General features: G+C 43.0%; 2 protein-coding genes across 2 annotated transcripts in view; one reads left to right on the plus strand and one right to left on the minus strand.

Moving 5' to 3' along the window:
• Window positions 1-10,816: 10,816 nt before the first annotated feature.
• CCDC195 (coiled-coil domain containing 195) lies at window positions 10,817-19,019 on the plus strand. The gene is made up of 3 exons (XM_063131494.1): window positions 10,817-11,117; window positions 15,795-16,056; window positions 17,887-19,019. The coding sequence occupies exons 1-3, from the start codon at window positions 10,850-10,852 to the stop codon at window positions 18,017-18,019; spliced, it is 663 nt and encodes a 220-aa protein (XP_062987564.1). The 5' UTR covers window positions 10,817-10,849; the 3' UTR covers window positions 18,020-19,019.
• Window positions 19,020-21,802: 2,783 nt separating this feature from the next.
• Window positions 21,803-27,794, minus strand: part of LOC134402152 (guanylate cyclase soluble subunit beta-2-like) — a 33,721-nt gene continuing 27,729 nt past the window's right edge. Inside the window, exons 13-16 of the mRNA XM_063131495.1 lie at window positions 25,762-25,916; window positions 24,568-24,782; window positions 24,059-24,181; window positions 21,803-22,294 (exon numbers count right to left, since the gene is read on the minus strand). Coding sequence (XP_062987565.1) covers window positions 22,143-22,294; window positions 24,059-24,181; window positions 24,568-24,782; window positions 25,762-25,916 — 645 coding nt within the window. The 3' untranslated portion in view covers window positions 21,803-22,142. The remainder of the gene's footprint in view (window positions 22,295-24,058; window positions 24,182-24,567; window positions 24,783-25,761; window positions 25,917-27,794) is intronic.

Raw genomic sequence — 27,794 nt, forward strand, 5'->3', positions numbered from 1 at the left:
GTCTTAGAATCGAAGAAATACAGTATTGCGAATATCAACAAAACAAAACAAATTACATCGTGAAAATGAGGGGGGGAAACATACATATATAAATTATCATCATTTTCCATCATGTGTACTGTTCATTAAAAAAGGGGGGTTATACAAAGATGGATAATGTTATTAGGTCCTTGATACATTACATTATGGGAGGTGTGGATTTGTCCTTCCAATGGGATAGTCCAATCCAATCCAAAGTTTATTGTACTAGCCAAAGGCCATAACAAATACTTCAAAAGAAAGCATCCATACAAATACCTCGAAAATACACAGACAACTTGAAATTTAGCATAACTAGGGTGACCATATGAAAAGGAGGACAGGGCTCCTGTATCTTTAACAGTTGTATTGAAAAGGGAATTTCAGCAGGTCATTTGCATATATGGAGAACCTGGTGAAATTCCCTCTTCATCACACAAGTTAAAGCTGCAGGTGCCCTGCCCTCTTTTAAATCCAGTCACTCTAGTATAGCTCCTGCAGCTTTAACTGTTGTGATGAAGAGGGAATTTCAGGTTCTCCATATATACAAATGACACCTGCTGAAATCCCCTTTTCTAAGCAACTGTTAAAGATACAGGAGCCCTGTCCTCCTTTTCATATGGTCACCCTAAGCATAACTAAAACTCAGCTTTCACTTACCAGTCTGAATCTCCATGGCAGTTTATGGCAATTTTGTCTAGTTTTCTCTTCCTTATCTTTTAGCTGTCATAAGGGCTCTGAAGATCCATCTGCACTGACTATGTGTTAACTTACAAGAAGCCAGTAGGCTTCTGTATCTTTAACAGTTGTATTGAAAAGTCAGCAGGTGTCATTTGTATATATGGAGAACCTGGTGAAATTCCCTCTTCATCACAACAGTTAAAGCTGCAGGAGCCCTGCCTAACATGACCAGATACAAAAGAGGGCAGGGCTCCTGCAGCTTTAACTGTTGTGATGAAGAGGTGCTGCATACATACAAATGACACCTGCTGAAATCCCCTTTTCAATACAACTGTTAAAGATACAGAAGCCCTGTCCTCATTTTCATATGGTCACCCAAATTAAATAATATTCATTACATCTATTTGCATGCCTGTTGGGGAACCAGGGAACGCTTTTAAAAACAACATCGTGGCAGCAAACAAAATATTCTTTTCATTCATCGAAGCTGGTGTTGAAAAATATCAGGCTAATACCTATAGGACTTCATGGATGAATGGACACAGAAAGCATCTTATCAGTTCTGCCATTCCCAGAATAGCATTCTGCAGCCAACTCTCTGGTTGCCAGAGGCCCAGTATCAGCACTTGGCATGGTGGGGGGAATGCCAGGACCAATGGGTCCCAGAAGGAGCACTGCAGGTGATGCTGACCACCTTTTAATTATTTTTTAAAGTTTCCTTTAAAAAAAAGAAAAAAGCCAGGCACTCCAAAGTAGTGGAAAGGCAGCTGCAAGCACATTAAAAGACAACCAGAACAGACCAACATAAATATCTGCACAGACATACAGAGAGGTGCATAAAGGTTCTGTCCATTCTTCTCATGTGCGCGCACACACACACACACACACACAAATCCCCTGCCAAGTGAAGATTTTCATGTGCTTGACAAACGGTTTGAGCTTTTCCACAAGGCCTGGCCTTGATTTTCTTTCAGATGTCACTGCACATGATGTCCACGACAACCTGGGCTTTGCCTCTCCAGTCAGAACCCTCCCTTTGGCCTCCAAGCCGCTCTCGCACCTGGGCTCCCGCTGAGAACGGCGGTGCATCAGTGCCAACACAGACTTTCTGTTGCATATTTCAGCTCACTCTACCAATGAATGCGCCAGAAGCTTCAGCTCAGCCAGGTTGCCTTTGTTTTGTATTTCTCTTGTTTTTCTGGCAAGTTGGATAATGCTGCGTGAATTTTGAGAGGCGATACAGTTCTTCGGAATCCAAACAATGCTTTTAAAATTTGCCAAAGGCACTTAGAAGAGAGGGAAGGGGGGAGACTCCATTCTCCACTCCTCATTTACTAATGTGTCAAAAAGGGATAATGCCCTGCCACGGGGAAATGGGCAGAATCAGTCCAGCGACTAAAGCCTTTGGCAGATGGACAGAGCCCTGGGCACCCTTCAGTGGAGGCCGGTGGCTCCGATTTTGGTGGGGCTGTGAATCCATTCTGGATATTACTAGAGTGACCAGCTACAAAAGAGGGCAGGGCTCCTGCAGCTTTAACTGTTGTGATGAAGAGGGAATTTCATCAGGTGTAGGGTGACCATATGTAGAAAAGGACAGGGCTCCTGTATCTTTAACTGTTGTAGAGAAAAAAAGAATTTCATCAGGTGTCATTTGTGTGCATGCAGCACCTGGTGAAATTCCCTCTTCATCACAACAGTTAAAGCTGCAGGAGCCCTGCCCTCTTTTGTAGCTGGTCATGTTAGGCAGGGCATCTGCAGCTTTAACTGTTGTGATGAGGAGGGAATTTCACCAGGTGCTGCAAGCATACAAATGACACCTACTGACATTCCCCTTTCAATACAACAGTTAAAAGATACAGGAGTCCTGTCCTCCTTTCCATATGGTCACCCTAAGAGGAATCTGCTGGTCAGATTCATAGAAATCCAACCTCATTTGAATCCATTGTGTATTTTTCAACATCCCTATATATAGCAGGTTATGACTTGTTTTCATTTTACTGTGGGCTCCCGGAATAAAACAGGGGAAATTGTTAAAGTACTCCTACCCCCACGCTAGGGTCTAAATCTGGACTGGGGGGGGGGGGCTTGTGCCTACTCTAGAGTAAAAATGGCAGGGGGGAGTGATTTAAAATAAAGTCTGTTTTGGTCCTTAATATAGGCCGAGACTCCAAGACCTAGATGAGGATCCACTTGACTGAATGTAACTTCATATAAAAAATGCCTTTCACAATTAAGGCCATAATCCTATGAACTTTTACCTGGGAGTAAGCCCTACTGAACACCTTGCTTACTTCTGAGTAAACATGTATAGGCTTGTGCTGTAAATGGCAAGGGAAAGGAATGCTAGGCAATGTGGTGTAGTCAGTGGTTAGATTGGAGAGACCCAAGTTCAAATCTTTGCTTAGCGGCAAGACTCATTGGGTAACCTTGGGCAAGGCAATACGTCTCAGCCTAACCTACCTCGCAGGGTGCTCATGAGGACCTAAGTGTGGGTGAGGGGACCATGTATATCACCTTGAGCTCCTGGGGCGGGGGGGGGGGGGAGAAAGAGGGATATAAATGTAATAAATAAATTGCTAAAGTTTCTCTCTCCTAAAATTGTCAATGTAGTGTGTGTGAAAGAGAGTGAGTAAGAAACGTTCATATGCCAGATGATTTGAGGGACAGACAAGATTGGTAGCTGGGCCATAAAGTTGTGAACTCTGGTTGGAGTGTACAGTCAGGACACAATTCTATGTTTCAAGTCCTCACATCTGAAGAAGGACCTTGTGCTTACTAGTGTACCGTAATTCCAATTTGGGTTTCAACATGATATCCACCATGAAGTGTTACCATGGGATGTGTTCTTAATGTTGAATTTGTTGAAGAAAAGAAATACCCTGGCATAGGCAATATTATCAGCACCATGTACATTGATGGTGCTATATAAATAAATAAATAAATAAATAAATAATAATAATAATAATAATAATAATAATAATAATAATTTGGCCCCAATCCAGTTCTGTGCATGCACAGCACCTGGGATTGCAGAAACGTAGCCTTCTCAGTTAATTGGGAATCACATCAATCAGCTATTCAGTAGAAAGGGCAGCAGGTTAACTAAGCCCAGTCCCTTGCTTGAGTCAATCGCTTATTATTTTCTGAGAAGTCTGTGTGTATTTGTGTGCAGCTGGATTGGAGGAGGAAGGGTATACGCAGAATTTGTTTATTTGCATGGTTGCTCATGCAGCTAGACAGATGCCCATTACTAGGTATGGATGCCGGCTGCTGATGGATTGGGGCCATTGCAACTGGATTTAGGCAATTGTGTAAGACCACTGAAGAGTTGTTAGTAAACAATCCTTGTGCTGAAATTGCTATTGTTTTAACATACGTTTGCATTAGGGCTGTTCACAGAACCTCCGAACCGCTTCGTGGCCTGATCTGGAACTTCTGGATCATGCCCAAACTGCTTCAGGTCTATCTGACCCTCCCCCGCTCCGCTCTGTGGTGGAGGCAGGTAAGTGGGGAAGGGGGGACAAAATGGGGGCTGAATAAGCCCCCCTCACCCCTGCCCCCTTACCTGTCTCCACCGCTGTCATCACACGGACTGTAGCAGCAGAGCCAGGTAAGCCCCCCTCACCCCACTTACCTGTGTCTGTTGCGGTCCAACGCCGGCTTCAACTGAAGCGAGGCCTGGGCCTCAGTTGAAGCCGGTGCCAGACCGCGCCAGAGGCAGGTAAGCCCCCTTGCCCCCTTACCTGGCTCTGCCACCGTCGCCGCACGGACTGTGGAGGCGGCGGCACCAGGTGAGCCCCCAACCCTCCACTTACCTGCATCCAGAGCTCTGGATCAAGGCAAACCGCTTCGCCTTGATCCGCAGCTCCCCCGACTCAATTCAGATCCGCCTTTGGCAGAGGTAGATCAGGTCGCTACGCTCCGGATTCGGGGAACCGAAACGGAGCGGAGCACATCCCTAGTTTGCATTCCATCTAAAAGCTTTTCTGCTGAAATCATCCCATGCTAGTGACTTCAGAGTCTACATTTGGACATCCACCCTTTATGAAAAAAACATCCTTGGACATTTGTCAATGCATTCCAGTGATACAGTGATTATTTGCCCAGCAATTTGGCTTTTATTGAAACAGCAAAGAAATGACCTGTCTAAATTTTGGAGAAGCTGAACTAGCTCGGCATAACAAATCGCTATAAACAGCTATTTAGCCATTCCAGGAGCGCAGGATCTGTCACGCTCCTCTGAAAGCAAGCTTTTATGAAAAGCAAGTGCTCCCTTCACAAGACCTCCTCCTTCACTTATGGGCCACAATGTTTGCCAGTAACAGTGGGACACATGGTGTGTGTGTGTGTGTGTGTGTGTGTGTTGTGCGTGCACGCACATATTTTCTGTACCTACCAACTCTTTGAAAGGTGTGATTAGTATGTCTTGGGAATTGAGTCGGCGTTCTCTCTAATGGGGTAGCTATTATGAAACAGACTCCCCAGGGAGGTTCACTAGCCCACGTCACCACTTAGTTTTAGGGGAGCTGTTTTGACTTTTTAAAGATATTAAACCAGGAATGTTAATGTGGAGCTTTCTTGTTCTGAGGAGTGTTGTGTGTTAACTCTGTGTTTTGCTGGTGCCAGTTTCTGTTTTGTACAATTTCTGCTTTTAATATTTCGTAGTTTATTGCGCATTGCTTTGATTCTTTGGACAGAGAGACATGAAATAACTTGTACAGAGCAATCCAAAGGGTGGGGGAGGAGAAGGAGGAACCACCCATGGCAGAAGAGCAGCCACTTCCTACACCTTGCTGGTCTCGAGCTGCCCAGGGCAGAAAATGTGGTGGGATGGTAGCAACTTTTGTCCTTTTTGGCTGGCACTGTTTTTTTCTTTTTGTTTGTTTTTGTCACGACCCTGCTGTGCTTGGCATCAGCTCAAAGAGAATTCTGAGCCCAACAAGGTACTGGTCACCCCACTCTAGGGAGGTCCCTCGGGAACCTCTGATGCCTCCCCCAGACCCAAGGACCCAGTCCTCTCATCAACTTCAGCATCCCAAGAATGGCTGTCTCAAAGCCTTCAGGTCCTCAGCCACGTAGGAGCTTAAGATGACAGAAATAAGCACAGGCCCTTTAAGGTTGGTTGGTTGGTTTATTTATTTATTTATTTATTTATTTATTTATTTATTACATTTCTATACCATCCAATAGCCGGAGCTCTCTGGGCGGTTCACAAAAATTAAAACCATTCAAAGTATAAAACAACAGTATAAAACCATAATATAAAATACAATATAAAAGCTCAACCAGATAAAAACAGCAGCAATGCAAAATTACAAATTTAAAACACCAAGTTAAAATTTATTTATAGACTGTTAAAATGCTGGGAGAATAAAAAGGTCTTCACCTGGCGTCTAAAAGCATATAATGTAGGTGCCAAGCGAACCTCCTTAGGGAGCTCATTCCACAGCCAGGGTGCCACAGCGGAGAAGGCCCTCCTCCTGGTAGCCACCTGCCTCACTTCCTTTGGCAGGGGCTCACGGAGAAGGACCCCTGAGGATGACCTTAGGGTCCGGGCAGGTACATATGGGGCAGGTTGCAGTCAGTCGCCAGTGGGAGATGGAGCATCTACATGACCTGGGTTGACTGGGCCTTCTTCAGAATAGCTCGTTCCATGAAAAACTACCGCAGCCTGGTGGCTCTTGTGGAGTGCTATCCAAGGTGCTCATAGTCTCTGCCTTGCTCTGCTCTTGTTTACCCAGTATAAACTAGAGAGCTTCAGCTGCTGAGCGGTACAAAAATGGAAGAAGAATAAATAGCTGCTGCTTGAACGTGACTTTTGCCTTGCCTGTCATAGCTCCCTTATATCAGATCCTATTCAAGCACCCAACTGACCCGCTGCTTCCCCTGGGTCCCAGTCCTAGGCAGGATACTTTCCCCTTCCCATTGGTTTCAAGGAGATAATGCCTGCTCCAAGGTTGGCATAGTTCACTCATCTCACTCCTCGTTTCACTGGCAGGCCCAGGGAAGGAGGAGGCTTTGGCTCTGGGAGATCAAAAGATGTCCCAAATCCACCCCTGTGCTGCACTTCCTGCTGATGGAGCACCACCGGCATTGCAGCCATAGTGGCAGACAGCTTTATGCCCATCCAGGGAGGACCTCTGTGGTCAGACCTCCATCTCTGCCACTGGAGAGAGAGGTCTGCAGTCACCTACGACCTCTGGGAAACCCTCCCAGGCACTGTAGGATCAGATCCTTAGAAATAAGTCAATGCAACGAATACTAGCCTCAGGAAAATCAAAAGGTCAAGTGTGTTCAAGTGCCTCTAGTTGAAGGTGACTGTTGACAGACTGAACAGAGGTCAGAAGTGATACTATAATTGGAAGCTTTTGGTGTCACTTAACCTACACATGATCTCTTGCTGGGAGGAAAAAACACTAGGAATAAGAAACTTGAGGCCAGAATTATACTTGAATCTCTTACACGCCATTACTTTTCACTCTGCAGACTATAATACCAATGAGATGTTTGTATATGACCAAAGCCTCTTAGTAAAATTGCCATCATCGTGGGATAAAATTCTTTCTTGCCTTGGATTTATTTACACGAGGGGAGGCACTTATTAACGCAAGTTACCTGTGGCCTCAGATTCACTCAGATTTTTGTTTTATTTTTTTGTGTTTCCATTTATAAATTGAGTTTCTATCCCTCAATGAAGCAGAAAAGCTAGAATTAGCATCAGCTCCTTGCATCCCAGGGCAACTATCGGTGCCCTAGTTGGACGTACCAGCACTGACACTTGCCCTGCGCTATCCAAATAGGGGACAGGGACCCTCCATCTTAATGCCCTGGAGTACTACTGCATCTGGTGCTTGGGGACATTGTGGCAAATTAAAATGGCTGCTCCATGCCACCTGTGCAATACATCATCACTGCCAGACAAGCCTAAGAGGTCCCACCTACAAATTATTACAGTTCAATTAAAAAAACAAAAGACAAAATCAATGGGCTAGATCCAGATATGGCCATATGAAGGGCTCCTTCAATTTATGGAAGGGACTTGGATGTTAATCTGCTATATCTCTTTTCAGTTTCGTCTCAGAATTGCAATCCGAGCTCAACCCAAAGAGCTTTCCTTTCCTGATTTTCTGCTACATAACCTCTAGGAGATGCTATGCTATTGTGGAATAACATAATTACATAAGTCGGAAAATACATTTTCTTTCACTTTTAGAAATAATGCTCCATTTTCCCCACTCTAAAAAATAAAAAACCTGGCAAAGTGCTGTTAAAAAAAATAGAAGCAAAACTGGAGGATTACAGAGTCATCTAAAGAACTGTGAGTAAGGAATCATGAGTGCACTATAAATGTGTCATGTAGACAAGCTCATAGTGAAGGCTTCTGCTGGAGGAGGATGGAAGCCATTTTAGCCAGTTCTTCATCATAAAAACCCCTGAAAAGCTGATCCAGAGAGAGCATGGGAGATGGTTGCAAGGTGAAGGAGAAATCTGCAAAAGTCACCTCTTGCCTTTCCTCCATCAGAACAACCCTTGAGTGAAACTCTACTTATGGGATGTCTCTGTTGCACTCTATGGCCTAATCTACACCAAGCAGGATATTGCAGTATGAAAGAGGTATATAAAAGGCAGGAGCCACACTACTGCTTTATGGCGGTATTGAAGTGCACCGACAACAGTTGGAGCCCATCGACACATACTATATACGGCTTTCATAGTGCTATATCCTGCTTGGTGTAGATTAGGCCTATAACAAAAACAGGGTGATGAACTCACAGCAATGATAGTTAGCAACAGAGGGAGTGTTCTTGGTCACTGGCCTTTGTCTGAGCGTGTTCCCAGGGTGGTCACCAAGTATGTGTGTGAGAAAGCAAAAACCTCACATGTAGTAGAACTTGCAATATTTTTGGTGGCATCACTTATTCCTCTCAATTGAATTCCATGACTGAAGTACAGAGATTAAATCAGTAGCAACCTCAGGACAGATGCAGCATGGAGCAGGACCAAGGCTATGGGGAATGGGTCCTGCTGCTCTAGATTTATTAACAACCTGTAAGGGCAGGAGGAGGTTGATCAGCACCAAGAGACACTCATGATCACAGTGAAAGACCTGGAGGGCCAATTATTATCCACAAGCCTATTAATCTAACAAAGTATTTCAACAGGGATTCAGAGTGTAGTGAGAGAACTTCAGCAGTACCAGAAGTGTTTGAGGCTCTCCAACATTTGAGACATCAGCTCACACTCTGCATAAGCATGAGGACACCTCTCTGCATGAGGAAGAAGATAATTCTGGGGGCAAGAGGAGGGGCAAATCAACACCACTAGTAGAAGCAACTCCGCTTCTGGAGCAGGTAGTGTTGTTAAGACATTACATAGTTCATGCATCAGTTCAAAAGCTGCCTGTTACAATCATGAATTAATGGTTTTCCAACAGTTTCTCCCAGTTATCCGTTAGTAATCTCATCTCACATTGTCATCATCAACACATTACCAGCCGGATTGGGAAGACATTGGAATACAGCATGCAAAATCCATGGCAACTGTGAATATCTTCCACCAGATCTTGCCCAAATGCTTGTGCAACTGTCTGCTATCCCTTATGCTAATGTTTGCATAAGTGTCAGCAGAACATCACAGCTATAGATACCCTCGGGCTTGTTCGGAAGACACCTTAAACCCTGCTGGTTAAGGCTTTTGGTTAAGCAGCAGGGTTTAAGGTGTCTTGTGCGATGCATTTTGCTAAACTTCACTAACTACAGCCAGACCGCCTGCAACAAGGTTAGTAGCTCTAACTGTGGCTTAAAGTGTTGTGTGCGACAGCACTAGGGTGATCATATGAAAAGGAGGACAGGGCTCATGTAACTTTAATAGTTGTATAGAAAAGGGAATTTCAGCAGCTGTTATTTGTATGCATGCAGCACCTGGTGAAATTCCCTTTTCTATACAACTGTTAAAGATACATGAGCCCTCCTTTTCATATGGTCACCCTAGACAGTACAGCTTGTGGTTAGTGCTAACCCCAGAGAACCATAGTTTTGTTTACCACAGAGCCTGAAGTGTCATATGAACAGACCCATTGTGTTAGCGGTTCTCAGGATCTGAGCCATAGTTCTCTGATTTTAGTTGCTTTGCATAATGGATCAAAATATCCCTGTTCCAAAATGATAAAAGAGATAAGTGAACGGTTACTTCAAAGGACATTGGCTTTTAAATAGCTTCTATGCTGATCAGAAAGTTCATCTGAGTTTTAATACTCATGCCAAATCAGGTAAAGAGAATGGACGATTCTGAAGCAAAACTAGAGATATTTTGCTGCACGGAAAGACTTGAAAGGAGTGGGTAACAAGAGCAGCCTGCGATATTGCCTTTCATTTCTAATGCAAGATTCATGCTTGATCTGTCTCTCCTTTCCTTCCTAGAATATTGCTGTGCACATTTTGTTCAGGCAAATGTTGCAAACAAAACTCCACTGGAAATGGGTGGAAATATATTTACCTACTTTCTGGGTGGTAATAAGCGTAGGTCCTGAACTTTAGGTAAACCTGCAGTTTAACTGCTGAGTACTGCGCATGGGAGTATTTTTGTGTTCTTTAAGAGTCGCTTCAGAAAATGAAACTTTTCAATAAGCTGGGCAGGGAAGTCAATAACGCATCTCAGTGGAGGTGGAGAAGGGCAGACCGGGTGAACTTCGTTTCATCTCAGAATAACATCGTGTCTGAAGTATTCCGCAATCCTCAGTAGGATAGGAACGTTTAGGAGAGAATGCAGCCTTCCAGCATGAGACGCTTGAATCTATGGCCTTGGGACACGTGCAGGAGGAACGGTTGTGCTTGCACGCGTTCTGGTTGTACATGATGCCGCTTTGCGCTGTGGACAGGGCCGACATCCTTGCGCAGAGGTAACGGCTGCCAAAGTAAAGCTCGGCTTGGAAAAATGAAACTCGGAATGAATAAATCATGGAAGGGCTCTTACAGGCTTGACAGTTTATCCACGCTCCTCAGGTGGTGAAAGACAGCACAATGCTGCGCACCGGGACAGAGCGCCATTGTTCCGATGTGTTTATGTGCCACATGAGCCCCCCACCTTGGATTCATGATTTCTTTTTAAAGCAAGCAGCGCTGGAGCCGGCAGTCTGGCGAGGAAGGGGGAAATGGAAGGGAACAAACGGCTCATGCAGGTCATCCACGAAATGCGCTCTGAGATCATCAAGCTAGAGAGAGAAAACAGAGCCCTCCGCGGGGAGCTTCAATTCAGCGGGCAGAAGGGAGCAAAGCGAGAGGAAGGAGCTGGAGAAGAAGCCTCCCGGAAGGATGAAGGCTGGAGCCTCACTGACTCAACCGAAGAGCCCACTGGCTCTCCAGTGGCTCTGCGCAGGAATGTCTCGGCTGGCTCAGGTCTGACACTACAGGAGCAGAAAGGTACCAAGCAGCCATAATTGCTGCTGATGGGGCGATACGTGACTGTGGGGTTTATATATACCATTCATTGTAGACTCTTGTCTACCAGGGTGACCACTTATGAATTGCAAAGGAAGAGGAAATGCGTCACCCCCAAAAAATGGGCAAAAGAGGACATCGAACTGCATACAATTTGCATATGCTAATTTATAGGGAGAGGTGAACATTTAGAAATAATTATTATAATTTAAATGGAAATACAGTACATCTCATGATAGTGTGGAAGATTGTGAACAAGGGACCTCAGTGCCTGCCTGTTCAGTCTGCTGTCCAGGTACTAACTGTTGATGGGAACAGTTTTGATGTCTCTTTTTCTTTAAACCATTCTTCAAATAGTGGACATCTTCAAAGAGAGGACTGTTCTCTGAAAAATAGGACACATGGCCAGCCTACAACCATGTGCTGGGCTTGGAACAGAGAGACTAGGCCAGATCTCCACTAAGCAAGATAAAACACTTTGAAAACAGTTTGAAAACTGTATATGGAGTGTGTCACGGACCCCAACTATAAACTGTTTTAAAGCTGTAGTGCCTGGATCAGCCTTTCCCAACCTAGGGTGCCCTGATGTTGTTGGGCGACAACTCCCTTTATCCCTGACTGTTAGACAGGCTGGCTGGGGATGATTGGAATTGTAGGCCAATTACAGTTGATGACTCTAGGTTGAGAAAAGCTGGACTGAAGCATCACCCCATGGGCCAAATTCCCAGTCTATAAAATGGGAAGAAAGTTAATCTAATGCAGACAGCTCTTGCAAGGATGCTTGAGCTTTCAGACCAATTCGCACTTTGCAGCGAATGGTAAATGGTAAAAAAAAAAAAAAGTTGGGCAACATCCCAGCACAGGTTGCACATCACAAAGAAATTTCTGTTTACTTGCTGTTCAATTAATCTTGCTTAAAAACACAACAATGAACTATTTCAGAGCTCTGAAGGGCACGTACTGTATTTTTCTTTGTTCCCTTCATTCAACTGCAGTTCAGATCTCCTCTTCTTTAGATGCTATAGAAACAGAAATGAGGAACAATGGCTTAGCAAGCCAGGCCTTAAAAGTCAGTTCTCGGATCAACTATCAGTTCAAGGTAGGCAGAATCAATAGTGATTTTGGGAGGCCTGTTATCTCATATAAGAGAATGGGGCCTTGAGCAGGGTGGTTTGCCTAGGGGGAAAGTTGACTGTCAGTGACCCTGTACAGAGGACACGCTGAGCCATGGTGGTTAAGCATTTTGAGCTAAACGTTATGGCTTAGCATGTCATGTGAACTATGACTTAGTATGTCATGTGATCCATTCCTAACCATTGTGGCTACATAACCACGGTTTAAGCATGCTCACTAACCATTTGCTGCAAAACATTTAGCAGCCTAACCATGGCTTAGCATGTTGTTTGAACAGACCCACTACATCTATTTCCATTTAGGGCCTTAGCCTATGTATGTCATAGCAATAGTGTGCTAACGGTTAGTGTGGCAGTAGCAAAGTTTCTCATGAGTCTCAAGAAACTGACTTTCTGTCCATAGGAAGCAAAGATGCTGGTTCCTGAAGGCCAGGTTCCCTAGAGAACGGTGTCCCCAGCTGCATCATCCACATTTTCCTTCTCACAGAGCTGCTTTAGCATAATTTAACTCAGACTGTCACTTAGTCATATTTGGTGAGGCTTGAGTCCTTTAAAAATACAATAAAACATTAGGAGGGTGATTCTGATATAGTTGAAGAATTTAGCTATGCAATGTCCATGAAAAGAACTAAAAGCATGGACCAAATTAGAGAGGATGACTAAACCATGTATCATTGGTATGGATTTACAGCCTGATATCCTCAAATGACTCTGGCTTATTATATTATCTGCTGAATATTTTAAGCAAAGTACTGTGACAATAGCCTAAGATCTGTACCATCTCTGAAAGCCTCTGAAGGGGTGATGGTGGGTGGCCAGGTGTCCTACTTTACAGACGAGAGTCCTCTATTTGAAGGCATGTCCAATCTAAGTCTAGTCTAAAGTCAAAGAACTATCAGAAGAGAGAGCAGCAGGGCCTTAATGTTGCCATCCTCATTTAGGACTTGAACAGAAGATGAGCAGGCCCACACAGCTCACCTAGGTTGGTTGTACTATGGTGAGATGTCTTGGATTTCTATTTAAATAACAGTGTGTGTGTGTGTGTGTGTGTGTGTGTGTGTGTAAAAATGAGACAAATTGGTGTCCTCTTCTGCCCTCTTTTTGGTGATGCATTTCCTCTCTTTGGGAAATGTGTAAGTGGCAGCCACCCAATTAGAAGAAGAATCCTACCATGTATAAGAAGTAAGTCCCATTGGATTTGATGGGGCTTACTTCTAGGTAACTGGATACAGGACTGCCACAGATGACAATCCTAAGCATGCTTACTTGGCAATGCCATTAAATCATGGAAGCTTCCTTTCAAGTAAATAGTCTAAGAATTTTGTTGAAAGTTTCTCAGTTGTCTTTCACAATCATCTTAAGCAACAGAGGTCAGCAGCAGCCTCTGCACTTTATTTCTAAGAAGCAGACTTGTAAGTAGACTTACATTATCATCTGTGGTGAAGTAGAACATCTGCCAGGTAGCCAGGCAGTGTTTTGGGGGTTTCTTTTTAAAAAGTTTTTGTTCTTTTAGGCAACACATGACTGCCACAAGTGTATGTTGACAGGTAGGCTAATGACAGGTAGGCTAATGAGGCAGTATGGTACAGTAGTTACAATGTTGGACCAGGATTGGGGACATCCAGGTTCAAATCCCCACTCAGCAGTAAAATCACCAAGGTGACCTACCGCACAGGCCTTTGTAATTAAAGAATGAGGGTGGGCAAAGGATGTCCTAGTCAGAATGGCCAATGGTCAGGAATGCTGGGAGTTGTAGTCCAAAACATCTGGAGCACACCAAGTTGGGGGAAGGCTAATGTACAGTGTACACTGCTCTGAGCTACTAGGAAGAAAGGCAGGCTGAAAATGTGATTTTGTAAACTGGGCTAAAATATATCCGTATTGTGGATCATTTTTCCACACCAGTTAGAAGATATTTCAAGAAGACCTACATGTTAACGACAACTGCATCCTGGTCCAGGTATGGCACTCAACACTCTCTTTCTAAAAATGGTAATTCATGCATAGTGATACCAGGTAGTCCCTGGGCCCAAAACAAAAGAAGATGCAGGGGATAACTGTGACAGTGGTACTAAATCCCCAGAGATTATTGTTCTCAGCAAGGTTCCAGGAGAAATGCCATGTTTCGAGTTATTGCTTTGTTGCATTCCTCTACAGCAGTGGTTCTCAACCTTTGGTCCCCAGATGTTGTTGAATTACAACTCCCATCAACCTTGACCCTTGGCCATGCTGCCTGGAGCTCATGAATGTTGGAGTTCAAAAATAGCTGGAGGGTCACAAGTTCTTTCTCCTGCTCTGAAGGTTCCTTGACATCCAACCGTTTGTTTGGGATTCTCTCTCTGATATCCCAGTTATCTGAGTTCTGGCTTTGCTGGTGATGCCTGCTCCAGATTTTGGGTGGCAGTGTCTAATGTTTGTTGTCTTATATGGATGGGTGCTGAGGAGGCTGTGCCATCATTCCTTCTCTCTGTATCTGGAACAGCCTAAAGTGTCCATTTTCCCCAGCTGGGACTCCCCATGATCCTTTATTCCAGGGATGGGGAACCTCCAGCCCACAGACGTTCTCAGGCTCATGGAGGTTCCTCATCTGGCCTGAAAAGGGTTGGGCGTTGTCTATGAGCCCTTCCACAAACCCCTCCCCCTGGCTTGGAAACTAACGGGACTTGGGGAAGACATGGAGAGAAGAATGACCTTGGTGTTTCCAGTCTGTGATCAGCGACACCTACCAGTGTCTCTGGTAGGTGATTTTTTTTATATAAAGAAAGACAGAGTTATGTGTACTCCACAATCTTATTAAATTAATTCTGCATCATTTATTATAATGAGGAGTGGTTACAACAGCTAGGATTATTTAGTTTAGGGGGGAAGCAAGTCATGATAGAGGTGCACTGCATTAGGCATGGTGTGGAGAAAGAGGATAGGAGACCATTTTTCTCCCGCTCTCATAATACTAGAACCTGGGGTCATCCCATGAAGCTGATTGGTGGGAGATTCAGGACAGATAAAAAGGAAGGATTTCTTCACTGAGCACATAGTTAAACTATGGAATTCACTTCCACAAGAGGTAGTGTTGGCCACCAATTTGGATGGCTTTAAAAGGGGGATGGACAAATTCATGGAGAAAGCTAGCCTTGATGGCTACATGCTGCTTCCATTATCAGAGACAGTGTGCCTCTGTACACCAGTTGCTGCGGAGCGGGCAGAAGGGCACTGTTACACTCGTGTCCTGCTTCTGGGTTTGCTGTGGGCATCTGGTTAGCCACTGTGTGAACAGAAACCTGGACCCTTGCTCTGGTCTAGCATGGCTCTTCTTATGTTCTTTACAGAGGCACTGGCCTAAGCTACACCAAGCAGGTTATTGCACTATGAAAGGGGTATGAAAGGGGTATATAAAAGGCAGGAGCCACACTACTGCTTTATAGCGGTATAGAAGTGCACTGACAACAGTTGGAGCCCATTGACAGTTACCATATGCCGCTTTCATACCACTATACAATCACACTACATAGGTGCATTCTTTTTACAGGTAACATTATGACTGTCAGGCGTTATTCCATCTCTTCATCTGTGCCTTCACTTTCTGGCAACAAGCACCACAAACCTGACAAGAGGAATCCATTCAAGGGAGCCCTTGAAGTCAAGGGGATAATCAAACCACCAGCCTTCTCCACAGATGTGCAACTAATCAACAAAGAAGAGGAAGGGTTTGCAAAAATCACATCCGATTGCCTCTCCAGCAATACATCAAATAAAAGGAGATCTTTCCAAGATCATGTTTATAAATGCAGGTAGGCCAGACTGAATGCTGAAATGGTTGTTGGGGGAGGGAAGGAAGTTTCAAGAAAACTCTTCTCAGATTATTTAAGAACGTTAAGAAAAATGGTTACCTGATAACTCTAGTAAAAGGAGTGGGCAGACATTTGGGTTGTGGGGTCTACTTGGGTGTTGTTATTGTTGTTGTTGTTTTCAGGGGTGTTACAAGAACCCTGAGATCTACCAACCAAAGCCTGGTGCAAAAGACACACACTGAGCCCAGGAATTTGCTTTTAGTACCAGAACTGAATGGAGCTCCCAGTCCTTTCACTCAAAACCCCAATCCTGTTTGCCTGAAGCTTTCTTCATTCTGGCACTATAATGTCAGGGTTGGAGAGGAGACATTTTGTTGCTGCTATTGTCAAATAGTTAGTAGTCAGAAATCCTTGCTGATCTACTGTAATTCACCCAGAGATCTGCCAAGTGAACAAGATCTACTTTCTGCCCATTCCTGCTCTAGTACATTTTATCTCATCAGAGGTTGGCTGTTTCACATAATTGGTGTTGCTTGCTGCACCCATGTGAATGTACTGGACCGCGCTAAGCCCTTGAACATGCTAGTTCTCAAGGTCATACCCATCAGCTGTTAACGTGCATCCAGTGCAGTATTGCATGGTGTAAAGCAGGACAAGCTTTCAATGCCAAGCTTCACTCTCATGGCGATCATCTGGGTGTTTGTTTGAAATGCTTTGTATCACTCAGGCTGCAGTTCTTAACACACTTGAAAATAAGCCCCATGGCCCATAGGAGGGTTACATCAAGTAAACATACATAGGATTGCACTGTCAAGTGATAGCAATCCCCTAAGTGCAGCATGCTGACTTTCTGGGTACCACCAATGGCTGTGCTGTATGTTATCTTGTCCTCTGTGCACATACATCTGTTTAGAAGGGCTATGGATGTCTTACACATAGTCATTAATTTCCAGAGGCATCAAGAGGCATTCCCCCTCCCCACCCAATTTCTCCCAGCTTTGCCAAGAACAAGAGAATACCTTCACAATGTTTCTGAACCTGTATATGAATGGGATCCTAAATGTCAACTATCCAACAATACCCAGGATATTCATAGGATACCTTGGCCTATACTGTTTTGGGGTTGTGAGCTGTTTGTTAACCACAGCAACAACCCACACTTCACCGGGTTCACACATCCCAATAAGCCATGGCATCTGCGTGCCAGGCCTTGAATATAAACTATGGGCTGCCAGCATACACCGCAGCCCAACGTGGCTTAAGTAAGACACGTTGGGCTGTGGTGATTGTGCGAACCAGTCCATTTTCTACCTATAGCTGACAATAGGGAAGCCATATTTCTATACGCAGATCCTTTGAGAGCTGTGAATTATTCTGTGTGTGTTCCACCTGGAGTACTTACTCTTATAAAACAAGTTCAGAAAGATAGATCTAGACTGTAGGAGGTGCAGTCTACTCCCAAATGGATGAAAGCAGCTTACATTCTCTCCCTCAATACTGTCTTCTGGATTAGTCAGTTTTCCAAATACGTTATTTTCTCTCTCTTCTAATTGCTTTTGCTAGAGTATACAGTTCTACTATATCATTTAACCCTCAAGTTGTTTTGGCCTACAACTCCCATCAGCCCTAGCCTGTAAAGCCAATGGTGAATGCTTATGGGAATTGAAGGCCAAAAAAACCCCCAAGTTTCTGACCCCTGTACTATAGGACACTTTTGCACTGATTAATCATGTTGTACTGATATATTTGTGATGAAGAAATAAAATATAGCTTATTTCTCTGAAGACCTAACTGATAACTCAAAATATTCTGTACATCTTTCTTTTCTAGGGGAAAAGTAAAGGCTGTCAGTTTCTTGTTACCAGTGGACATGTCACCTTATTCAGAAAATCAAGGCTCTTTCATGTGCCCCCAAAATCAGAGCACAAAACAGTTAAGCACCATTATTGAAAAGGACATGTGAGCTGGTGAATATTTAAAGGGCCATCGCTGACTCTAGATATAAGCTAGCCTGAAGTGATAGCCTGCCTAAGGGTTACATTTCAGCAAAGTGCTTTGGCAGAATGCCTTCAGAGAACCAACGAGGCAGTGTTTCAGGTCACGGGTCGATTGTTTAGGACAGAAATAAACCCTGGGACAGAGGCCACCAAAAGCCTGTGCAATGAGTGTTGAAACCCAGTGATAACAAATACCTCTTCATTGTAAATTTTTGTAAACTCCATGGTTTAATCTCAAGGACTGCATTAAAGAGAATTTAATATAGCAGTTTTCTCTGTGGGCTTCTTAAGAGTGTTCAGCCTCAGTATAACTTATTCTCTTTATTACTCAAGCTGCCAGAAATGGAGAAACTTGTAAAGAATATGAGAGGTTGCCTGTTTATGAAGCTGTAAAGGGGCTTCCCCAGCTTAATGCCCTTCAGATGTTTGGGACTTCAACTCCCATCAGACCCAATCGGCAGGGCTAATGGTCAGGAATGCTGGAAATTGTACTCCAAAATACCTGAAGGGCACCAGGTTGGGTATGTGAAAGAATACAGGAGCAGATCTTTCTATTGTCTAAAAATTGTGGTCAGGTCTATTTGCATTTAGCCTCTGGCAATATTCTGACAAATGACTGAAAAGAATACACATTAAAATAGAGTGGATTTTCAGTTTTCACTATGAACGTTATTCAGAATACATGCATGTAGCTCATGTATCATGGGCTAGATCCAGACAGTCATACTTTGAGTAAACCCATTGAATTAAGTGGGACATTAGTCATGACTAACTTCACTCTCATTGATTTCAGTGGGTGTACTCTGACTATGTTTAGATCCAACCCCATATGTACTAACCTCAAAATACCTTTCATTCATGAGAATAAGAACTAGTGAACACATTAGATGAGTTGACTGATGTATGCATTTAGCTGCTCATTCTGTTGATCTGTTAATAACAACAAACAATAAATTGGCTTCTATGAATCAGTACTTTAATTGTCAGAGCATGATATTCCATGGCTATCAACATCTGTGGTTATGCTGGAAGTTCATAAGGCCACAAGAGCCTCGATCAGGGCCCATCTAGTCCTGCACTTTGTCTCCAATTGTCACTAACCAGATGCTTTCAGGAAGCTCGTCAGAAGGACAAGAATGAAATAGCTTACTCTTGTTGTTTGTCCCCAGTATCTGGTATTCAGAGGTATGGCTCCCTCTACACATTGAAGTTCTATTTCGCTATCATGGCGAAAGAGAACGGACGTCCATCATTAGTCTCCGTTTTATCATCTAAACAAGTAACCATCACTATGTTTTGTGATAGTTCATTGTCTACTGTGTATGTCTGCCCAAATAGGTAACTCATGAGCAGTCAAAGGTGCACATCAGCCAGCTGAAGTAATGTATGGACAGAAACTAAGTTGGGTAGATTGTTTCACTTACGGAGTCTTTACTCATAATCCCAGGCTATGTCTCTATTGTATTACCTAGAATAGTGGAAGGTATAAAATCTGTGGGTTCTTTGTATGTAAAGTCTAAGTCACCCCCTTTAAGGTTTGCCCTCACAACATTATTATCTTTAGGTGCAGTGGTTTAATTTCCCCATTTTATCAGCAAATGGGAACTATGAAGTTATATGGCAGGAAACAGATAATAGGTTCTGATAACCAGGATGAGAAAGGGCAGGTTGCAATCACAGCAGAGGCAAAAAAACAATATTTAACAATATTTACTTTACTTAAGAAGGCTTAGTGGATACTAACATGAAGAAAACAATTAACACAACTATGAACCAAATATATTCAAGTCCCTTTTCAATGCACAGTTTGCTGTGAAGAGCAAAACAATTGTTTATCCCCATTCTTTCGTCCTTGGTTACCTGTCTCTGTGTGGATGTGCACTCTTCATTAAACTGCAGACTGCCTCCTTCTCTTGCTGGTTTCTCCATCCTTTCTTCCCTTTTCTCCTCCTTTACTCCCTTTCTGCCTCTTCTTCCTCCTCTTCTCTCCTCCAACTCAACTCCCTTTTTAAACAGACATTTAGCTCTCTCCTCACTCCATCCCATGCCCCTCCAACTTAACTCAACCAACATTCCAAGGTCCTTAGAGACAGACATTACATAACACTCAAGATAGGGTTAAAATTTAAAATACCCCAAATTCCAAAAACATTCTTGAATGAGGAAAGCATGCAGAAAAGCCAGGAAACCATGAAACAATAGGTGGTCAGAGGAAGGGGGTAGGGTCATCTGGGACACCCTGGAGAGCTGGATTGGGTCTCTAGGAGGACTGGATTTAGCCCTGGAGCTGAGGTTCTTCCTAGGAAAATAGGAAGCTGCCTTACGATGAGTCAGACCATTGGTCCATCTAGCTCAGTATTGTTGATGCTGACAGGCAGCAATGACTCTTCGGGGTTTCAGGCAGGATTCTTTCCTCACCCTACCTGGAGAAGCCAGGGATCGAAACCTGGGGGCTTCTGGGTGCCAAGCATGTCCTCTATCACACTGAGCTATGGCCCTTCCCTGGATTATATCTTTCCCCTACCCTTAGTATCCCAAGTAATTTTGAATTAAACCTGCTCCTTCTTATCTGCATCGCCTCAGCCTAGGCCCTATTTCTTGTGACTATAGAGAACAGGGATGGGGAGTACATGGACCCAGAACTCCAGATGTTGTTGGACACTGTTGGCTATGCTGGCTAGGGCTGATGGAAGTTGCAGCCCAAGAACATCTGGAGGGTCACATGTTCCCCATCCCTGCTCTAGAGTGTGATGGAATGCGAAGGACGTGGAGATTCTCAGAAGGCATCCTGCCTTGACCATCGAATGAGATACTGGACAATGAGAGGAGCTCTGGCTACCCAATAGCATGTTTGAAGGTACTTGACATGTTTCACTTGACGCAGACATACCATCAACTGCATGCTTTGGCAAAGAAACGCTATTCTTGCTAAAAGCATCGCTCTGTAAATGGCAACTGCTTCTTTTCATGACACAAAAAAAGAAAAAATGCTAGTGCAATACCTCATATAAAACATTTATTGTCCAAATAGGAATTATGCTGTACAGCATGAAGGTGCATTCACACTGGCACTCGTACAGATAAGGAAACCATACCTGTATATACTGAATCTAGTTGGAAAGAACCTTTTTCTCTCCCAGCCAGCTAGAGAGAGATTGCAATTATGTCTGCTGACCTCCTGTGATTTTTGGATGGCATTGTGTGCTGAGATGGGGTGATGCAATCAATACATTCTGTTCACTTTTAAGGCAAACTACATGTTACTCATAGTTCTGTGATTCCTTCCTCCACCTTTTCCCTTACCATGTAAAGCAGCGGCAGATTTTAGGCCTAGTGACGGAGGAGAAGGAGGTTGTTAGCTGTTTCCTTCTAGCTCTAAATCAACTCCCCTGAGTTGCTTTGCTTCCCACAATCTAGAAGACACAAGCCCTGTATGTTATACCTCTTGGGAGTGACAAATGTGTTTGTGTGTGTTTGATTGGGCAGGGAATATTCAACAATTAGACAAATTCATGAAGAATGGGTGGAGCAGATAAATAAATGGAACCTCCAGGTTCAGAAGCAATATCACTCCCTCTATTTCTGAGGTGAGTGTTGATGTAGCAAAAACAGCACCATCCACTCAAAAGAGGAGGTATCAGCTGACTTGGATGAATATCAGAAATAAAAAGTCACCAAAAAAACAAGGAAAAGGGGAACAATGGCCTGGAAACCATTGACACAGAACTGGTGAAGAAGCCTTAGGCAAGCTCAAATGCACAGCTGTACTGATCCAACTATGCTTTTCTGAAAGGTAAACACACTTTGGGATAAGATAATAAACATTTTAAAATATGCTGACACCAGCACCCATTGTGCCTCACACAACTAGATGTGTCATGTTCATACACGTAAGAGACAAGTCAATACCACGGTGGTAAAATCTCAGCGTTTGTTTCATTATTGCTACCAGTGATTTCAGGATATGTCAATATTAAAGCACATGCTGTACCACTGTACGCAAAGTCAAGACTCCAAGAGAGCAACGGCGAAATATAACATCACAGAACACACTTGTACTCTTCAACTTTGAGATTCAGGAGCTTTTTTTTAAAGTAAATTGCAGAAATTGGATCTGACGTTCCTGATCCGCGGTGCCTCTGTTGCTGGCTTGCTTCTTCGTTGCGTAAGATGATAAGGATCTTTGATTGGCTGCTGGTCACCATGGAGACTTACATGGGTTTCTATATCATGCAGTTTGCCTGTAACAACATGTTCCTTTTGTGAGAACTCTTAAGATCATCGATCCTGTGTTTAATACTATTCATTAATACTATTTTTATTGGTATTCTGTTTTTAAAACTCTTAGTGTGGTGTTTTTATTCTTTTTATCTTTTATTGTTCATGCTATGGAATCTGTTTAGATGTGAATCAGTACATAAACGTAAACACATACATACATTATTTTTAACATTTACCAGTTGGTTCCCTGCGAACAAACTTCATGGAGAAATGTCACATCTAACATAGGGTTTAACTTAACTAAAGGTTTACAGAGACTTTTAAATGTTATTTTTGTTAAATTTAACAGCTAGAGACTTCCTTTCTGAGCAATAACGAAACTTCAACTGGGTTACTTTTAACTGTAGGTGTCTCTTAATCCCTTCATGGTTTGTTTACAGGTCGTATGTTACTGTCATAACATTATACATTGGCTTGCACCTGTGTTTATAAAGGTGCACAGAGACTTTTTGTGTTCATTTTGCTTCAATTTGAAATTAATTATGTTTGTTTAATTGTACTTGACATTTTTAAGTATAAAACTAAAACTTTGTAGTGCACTGTTATAGAAGATAGCCTAATTCTTTTTTAAAAAAGACTTCATGGATTTAAATATACTCCTAACTTTGAATTACAGTGAAAAACATTGTTATTTGTGGATTCTGTGAGTCAAGCACTTTCCAATGAAGTATGTTTTGTGAGAATCAGTCAAAGGGAAGGCTGTCAAAAAGGGATCACCAACTAATTCCCACTTTGAATTATGTAAGATGCACAGTCTTATTCGCTAAAAAGCAATCAAACCAGCACACGGCAATTCAAAACAATCAAACTTTCAAACAATAAAAATAAGAACATTAAATAGGAAAACATCAGAAAATTAAAACAACTGCATAATTTAAAAGGCTAAATTAAAAGGATGTATTTTTACATTCTTTCTGAAAGCCAAGAGAGTGCACTCCAATTGTAGTTCTTGAGGAAGTGCATTCCACAGCTTGGGAGTGACACAGGAGAAAGCTGTCCGACACATGCCCAACATGCAGACTTCTACGAGGCCCTCAAAAGGGCCTCTCCTGCAGATCTTAACATCTGGGCAGGTAAAGTGCATTGCAGTAGTCTAAATATGATGTAACCAAGGTATGGATAACTGTTGCCAAGTTACACTGACTCAGGAGGGGCTCCCGGCTGGTGCACCAAGTGAAATTGTCCAAACGCACTCGTTGCCACCACCATCACCTGAAGCTCCAGGGACACTGTAGGATCAAGGACCACTCCCAAGCTATGTAGCGGGGATGTCTTAATAAGCTCTATAAAAACTGGGGTGGATTTTAATGCCAAACTGTACCATATTTCAGTGGCTCTGCTTTCAGCCCCAGCTAATATGTGCTACATCCCAGGAATCCTCTCCTATTCCATGGAGAATAAGCCCTCATTAGATATAGGTGATGCACTGGAGTCATCATCAGCGTACCTCCCCTTTCAGTGGCCACGTGGCTTTGAGGGTGGGGCTAAGCATGTGGCTCCAGTGCCCCTTTCACTGTGGGTACCCTATGTATGCCAGTAATGTGTGAATAGGGCTATAGAAGCTGCATTTAAAAAAAAAACTGCACAAAAGCCAGGAACCCACCAAATGATTGGTGGCTGGGGAAAAGGGGTGACACCCCTGTGTCTCCCTTTCAAGGCAAGATTAAAATGCATGAGATCCTCCTCCCCATCCCACAGATCCCCCATCCCACCACCTTTGGTACCTGCTACATCCTTCATTCTTGTTTCATTTCTTCCTTTTACATTGGTGTGTGCTTCAATGGGACTATCTGCATACTTCATTGCTATGATAGGAATCGACTCCTTGTCTGAACTTGGCTGTGCATCTTCAAAAGGAATAGGGTGGAAAAGGTGTAATTAAATCTTTACAAGAGTGTGGAGCACTCCTGTTCAATATTCCAGTCCGCCTTGCCTTCTGCCATTCCACTCCCACTTTCTGGGGCCCCACACCAGTTTTGCTATCCACCCACCCACCCTGACACTAAGTGAGCATTGCCTGACCACTGAGTTTGTTCAATCCCCCTTGGGCTGTTTTGGGGGGCCTCCCACCCTAAGGGTTTCTTCTTCTAATTTTTTTTGTATTTCTGGAAGGTTTGGAATTAGCCTGTGTGTTATGTATGGGTGGAGCCATTTGGGGTACATAAGCCTATCCATTGGACATAGAAGAAATGATTAAATCAAAAGTAATCACTTATGGTTTTCCTTCCTTTACCTTGTAAACATGAGTTTTGGAATGCTTCAGCCCCACAGTCCTGAGACAATTGAGCAGATTCCTGGCTAAGGTCAGGATCCCTAGCTGGCCTTCCCATGATCTCATGCTCAGATGCAATTGTATTTCGGACCAGGAAGTATGTGTGCATTTTCCCTTTGCCTTTCACGTCAATTTCTCCTCTTTCCATCAGCTCAAAATTCTTGTCCTTTAAGCATCTGAAACATAAAGAGAACAGCATGTCCCAGGAGTGGGCTATGAAACTGGTTCTGAATAAAACAATAAGGCTGCAATCCTATACACACTTACCTGAGAGGAGTAAGTCCCATTGAATTCAACGGGATGTACTTCTGAGTAGACACAATATAGGATTGCATTGTATCAGCATTCTCTATGAAATGTTTGCTTATTATACAATCTCCCCACATATACACATCTTTGTACAGGAGACACTGGCTGGGTTCACACGACATGATAACTCACACTCATGGTTGAGTGTGGGTTGTTGTTGAACCCTGGGTTAATGTGTTCTTTAAACGTAACACATATTCCTCAGAGTGGCTTGTTAACCATGCAGTGTGATTGTTAACCACCCTGTTTTATTATGTTCTTAATGGTTTTAATTTTTGTGAACTGCCCAGAGAGCTTCGGCTATTGGACGGTATAAAAATGTAATAAATAAATAAATAAATAAACAACCCAACAATAAACTATGGCTTCTGAAGGTGGCTTGATTGAGAAAAATAATGTGCACAACATAGTTAATAAGCCACCCTGTGAAAAATGCACTGCATTCAGACAATGTGATAACCTACATTTCAACATCAACCAACGGTTCAACAACAACCCACACTCATCCACTGAGTATGGGCTAGTGTGTTGCATGAACCCAATCGCTGCTTGGATTTTAACCTTGATGACCACTTAAATGAAGAATCTGCAATGGCGACACAGTGGTGATTGAATACATGTGCTGTAAGCTGCAGCCACCAGAAAGGAGTTATGGCCATGCAAGGACAGAGAAAAACCTTTGCAGTTATAGCCTGCCACTTCCAATTGCATACACCAGACTTCCACAACCCTCTAGATGTTTTGGACTACAACCCCCAAAAGCCCCAGCCAGCATGGAACCTGCATGAGCCTGAGAAGTCATTTTCATGCATTGTTTTAAGAACAGATTGTCCTGAAGTTACTCACTGATGAACACTGGAGCTCAGGTGAATTTTGCTTGGTACGCCATGGCTCTCCATCCGGGATGCTATATTCACTGTGTCTCCAAATAAGCAATACCGTGGCATTTTTTCTCCAACAACCCCAGCGAGGACAGGCCCTGTGTGGATGCCAACTCTAATCTAAACAAGAATGGAAAATAAAAATTTAAAAAATCTCTTCCACAACAGGTTTCATTTTCAAGCCAACATTTCTACCACACAAACTAAACCAGTGACAAACCAGAATCCAGAGTTCCTCTGGTGAAGTCTGTCAATATATACAATACTGTGAGGCTTATTAAATTCAGGGCAACAGTAACTTCTCATAAAGGGCTTTTCTACATGAGGCATTTAAGCCGGGCCTTTACAGAAGCTTCTGTTTTCGGATTCTTTGTGTGATTTAAATTGGCTCCTTTACACAGACGCTTGTTCATGCGCAGGTTATTTCACGGTTGGACTACTGCAACCTTCTTCTCTCTGGCCTTCCTTCTTCTCACATCAGTCCGTTGGTTTCTGTTCACCACTCTGCCGCAAAGATCATCTTCTTGGCTCACCGCTCTGACCATGTTACTCCGCTTCTGAAATCTCTTCATTGGCTTCCAATTCACTTCAGAATCCAATATAAACTTCTCCTGTTAACCTTCAAAGCTTTTCACGGTCTAGCTCCTTCCTATCTCTCCTCTCTCATCTCACACTATTGCCCCGCTCGTGCTCTTCGCTCCTCTGATGCCATGTTTCTCGCCTGCCCAAGGGCCTCTACTTCCCTTGCTCGGCTCCGTCCATTTTCTTCTGCTGCCCCTTACGCCTGAAACGCTCTTCCAGAACATTTGAGAACTACAAGTTCAATCGCAGCTTTTAAAGCTCAACTAAAAACTTTTCTTTTTCCTAAAGCTTTTAAAACTTGATGTTGTGCGGACTTTATACTGTTAGTTTTACCCTACCCTGTGCCTGCTTACCCTACCCAGTGCCTGTTGGCATTCTCTTCCCCTCCTTATTGTTTTACTATGATTTTATTAGATTGTAAGCCTATGCGGCAGGGCCTTGCTATTTACTGTTTTACTCTGTACAGCACCATGTACATTGATGGTGCTATATAAATAAATAAATAAATAAATAAATAAATAAATAAATAAATAAATAATAATAATAATAATAATACACATATTTTTTTTGGAGGGGGGAGGCTTTCTCTGCCTTTCTGTATATTCCATTACACAACCACCAGGTGGCACTGTGGTATAGCAGAATTATGCAATTACATGAGGGCTCTATAATGCCATTGAGAGAAAAAATAAACTTTCCCTGTTAGGAAAAAAAATGTGTTAATGGTTGCAAAGCACAAGAGAGGCTCTGGAGGAGGATGACATAGTGTAAAGGACCCGCAAACTACCATGAGTAAGCAAGCTTGTTGTGATGGGGTGTAGAGAGTGAAGCTGTACTTGTGACTAGTGAATTCAGAGATGTGAATATGACTTGCAACCAGTGTAACTATCTGGAAAATATTTTGGGAGGGAGTTACTACAGCTGACACAGAGCAAACTCTACCAGGACATTCTCCTATTTAACCTCCTTTGAATTGAAAGGGAGATTAGATAGAGAGATAAATAGATAGATAGATTTGGTTAGTTAGTTAAAGATTTCAGGGCATAACAGCCCTCACAAGACAGTTTACAATTCTAAGATAAACCATAATAACATAAATCTTTTTTTAAATTCATACACCCCTTAAAATGAACAAGAAATTAATCTAAAGCATACTAATTAGTAAAACATAGTTTGAAATAAAAATGATTTAAGAGGTTGGAAAGGTTTTTTTAGAAAAAAAATGAATAAAGATGAAACCAAATTGATTTCTATAAATGCGGAGCCACCACCAAAAAATCCCTGCCCCTGCTATCCATCAATCTAGCACCTTTCAATGATTAGACAAAGGACAGGGTCTCAGACATTGACATTGATGCATGGGTAGCCAGATGTCAAAGAAAGGGAATTTCCAGAGGGTACCAAAATACTCCTTGA

Source organism: Elgaria multicarinata, chromosome 8 (genome assembly GCF_023053635.1).
Source record: "Elgaria multicarinata webbii isolate HBS135686 ecotype San Diego chromosome 8, rElgMul1.1.pri, whole genome shotgun sequence".
Taxonomy (NCBI): Eukaryota; Metazoa; Chordata; class Lepidosauria; order Squamata; family Anguidae; genus Elgaria; species Elgaria multicarinata.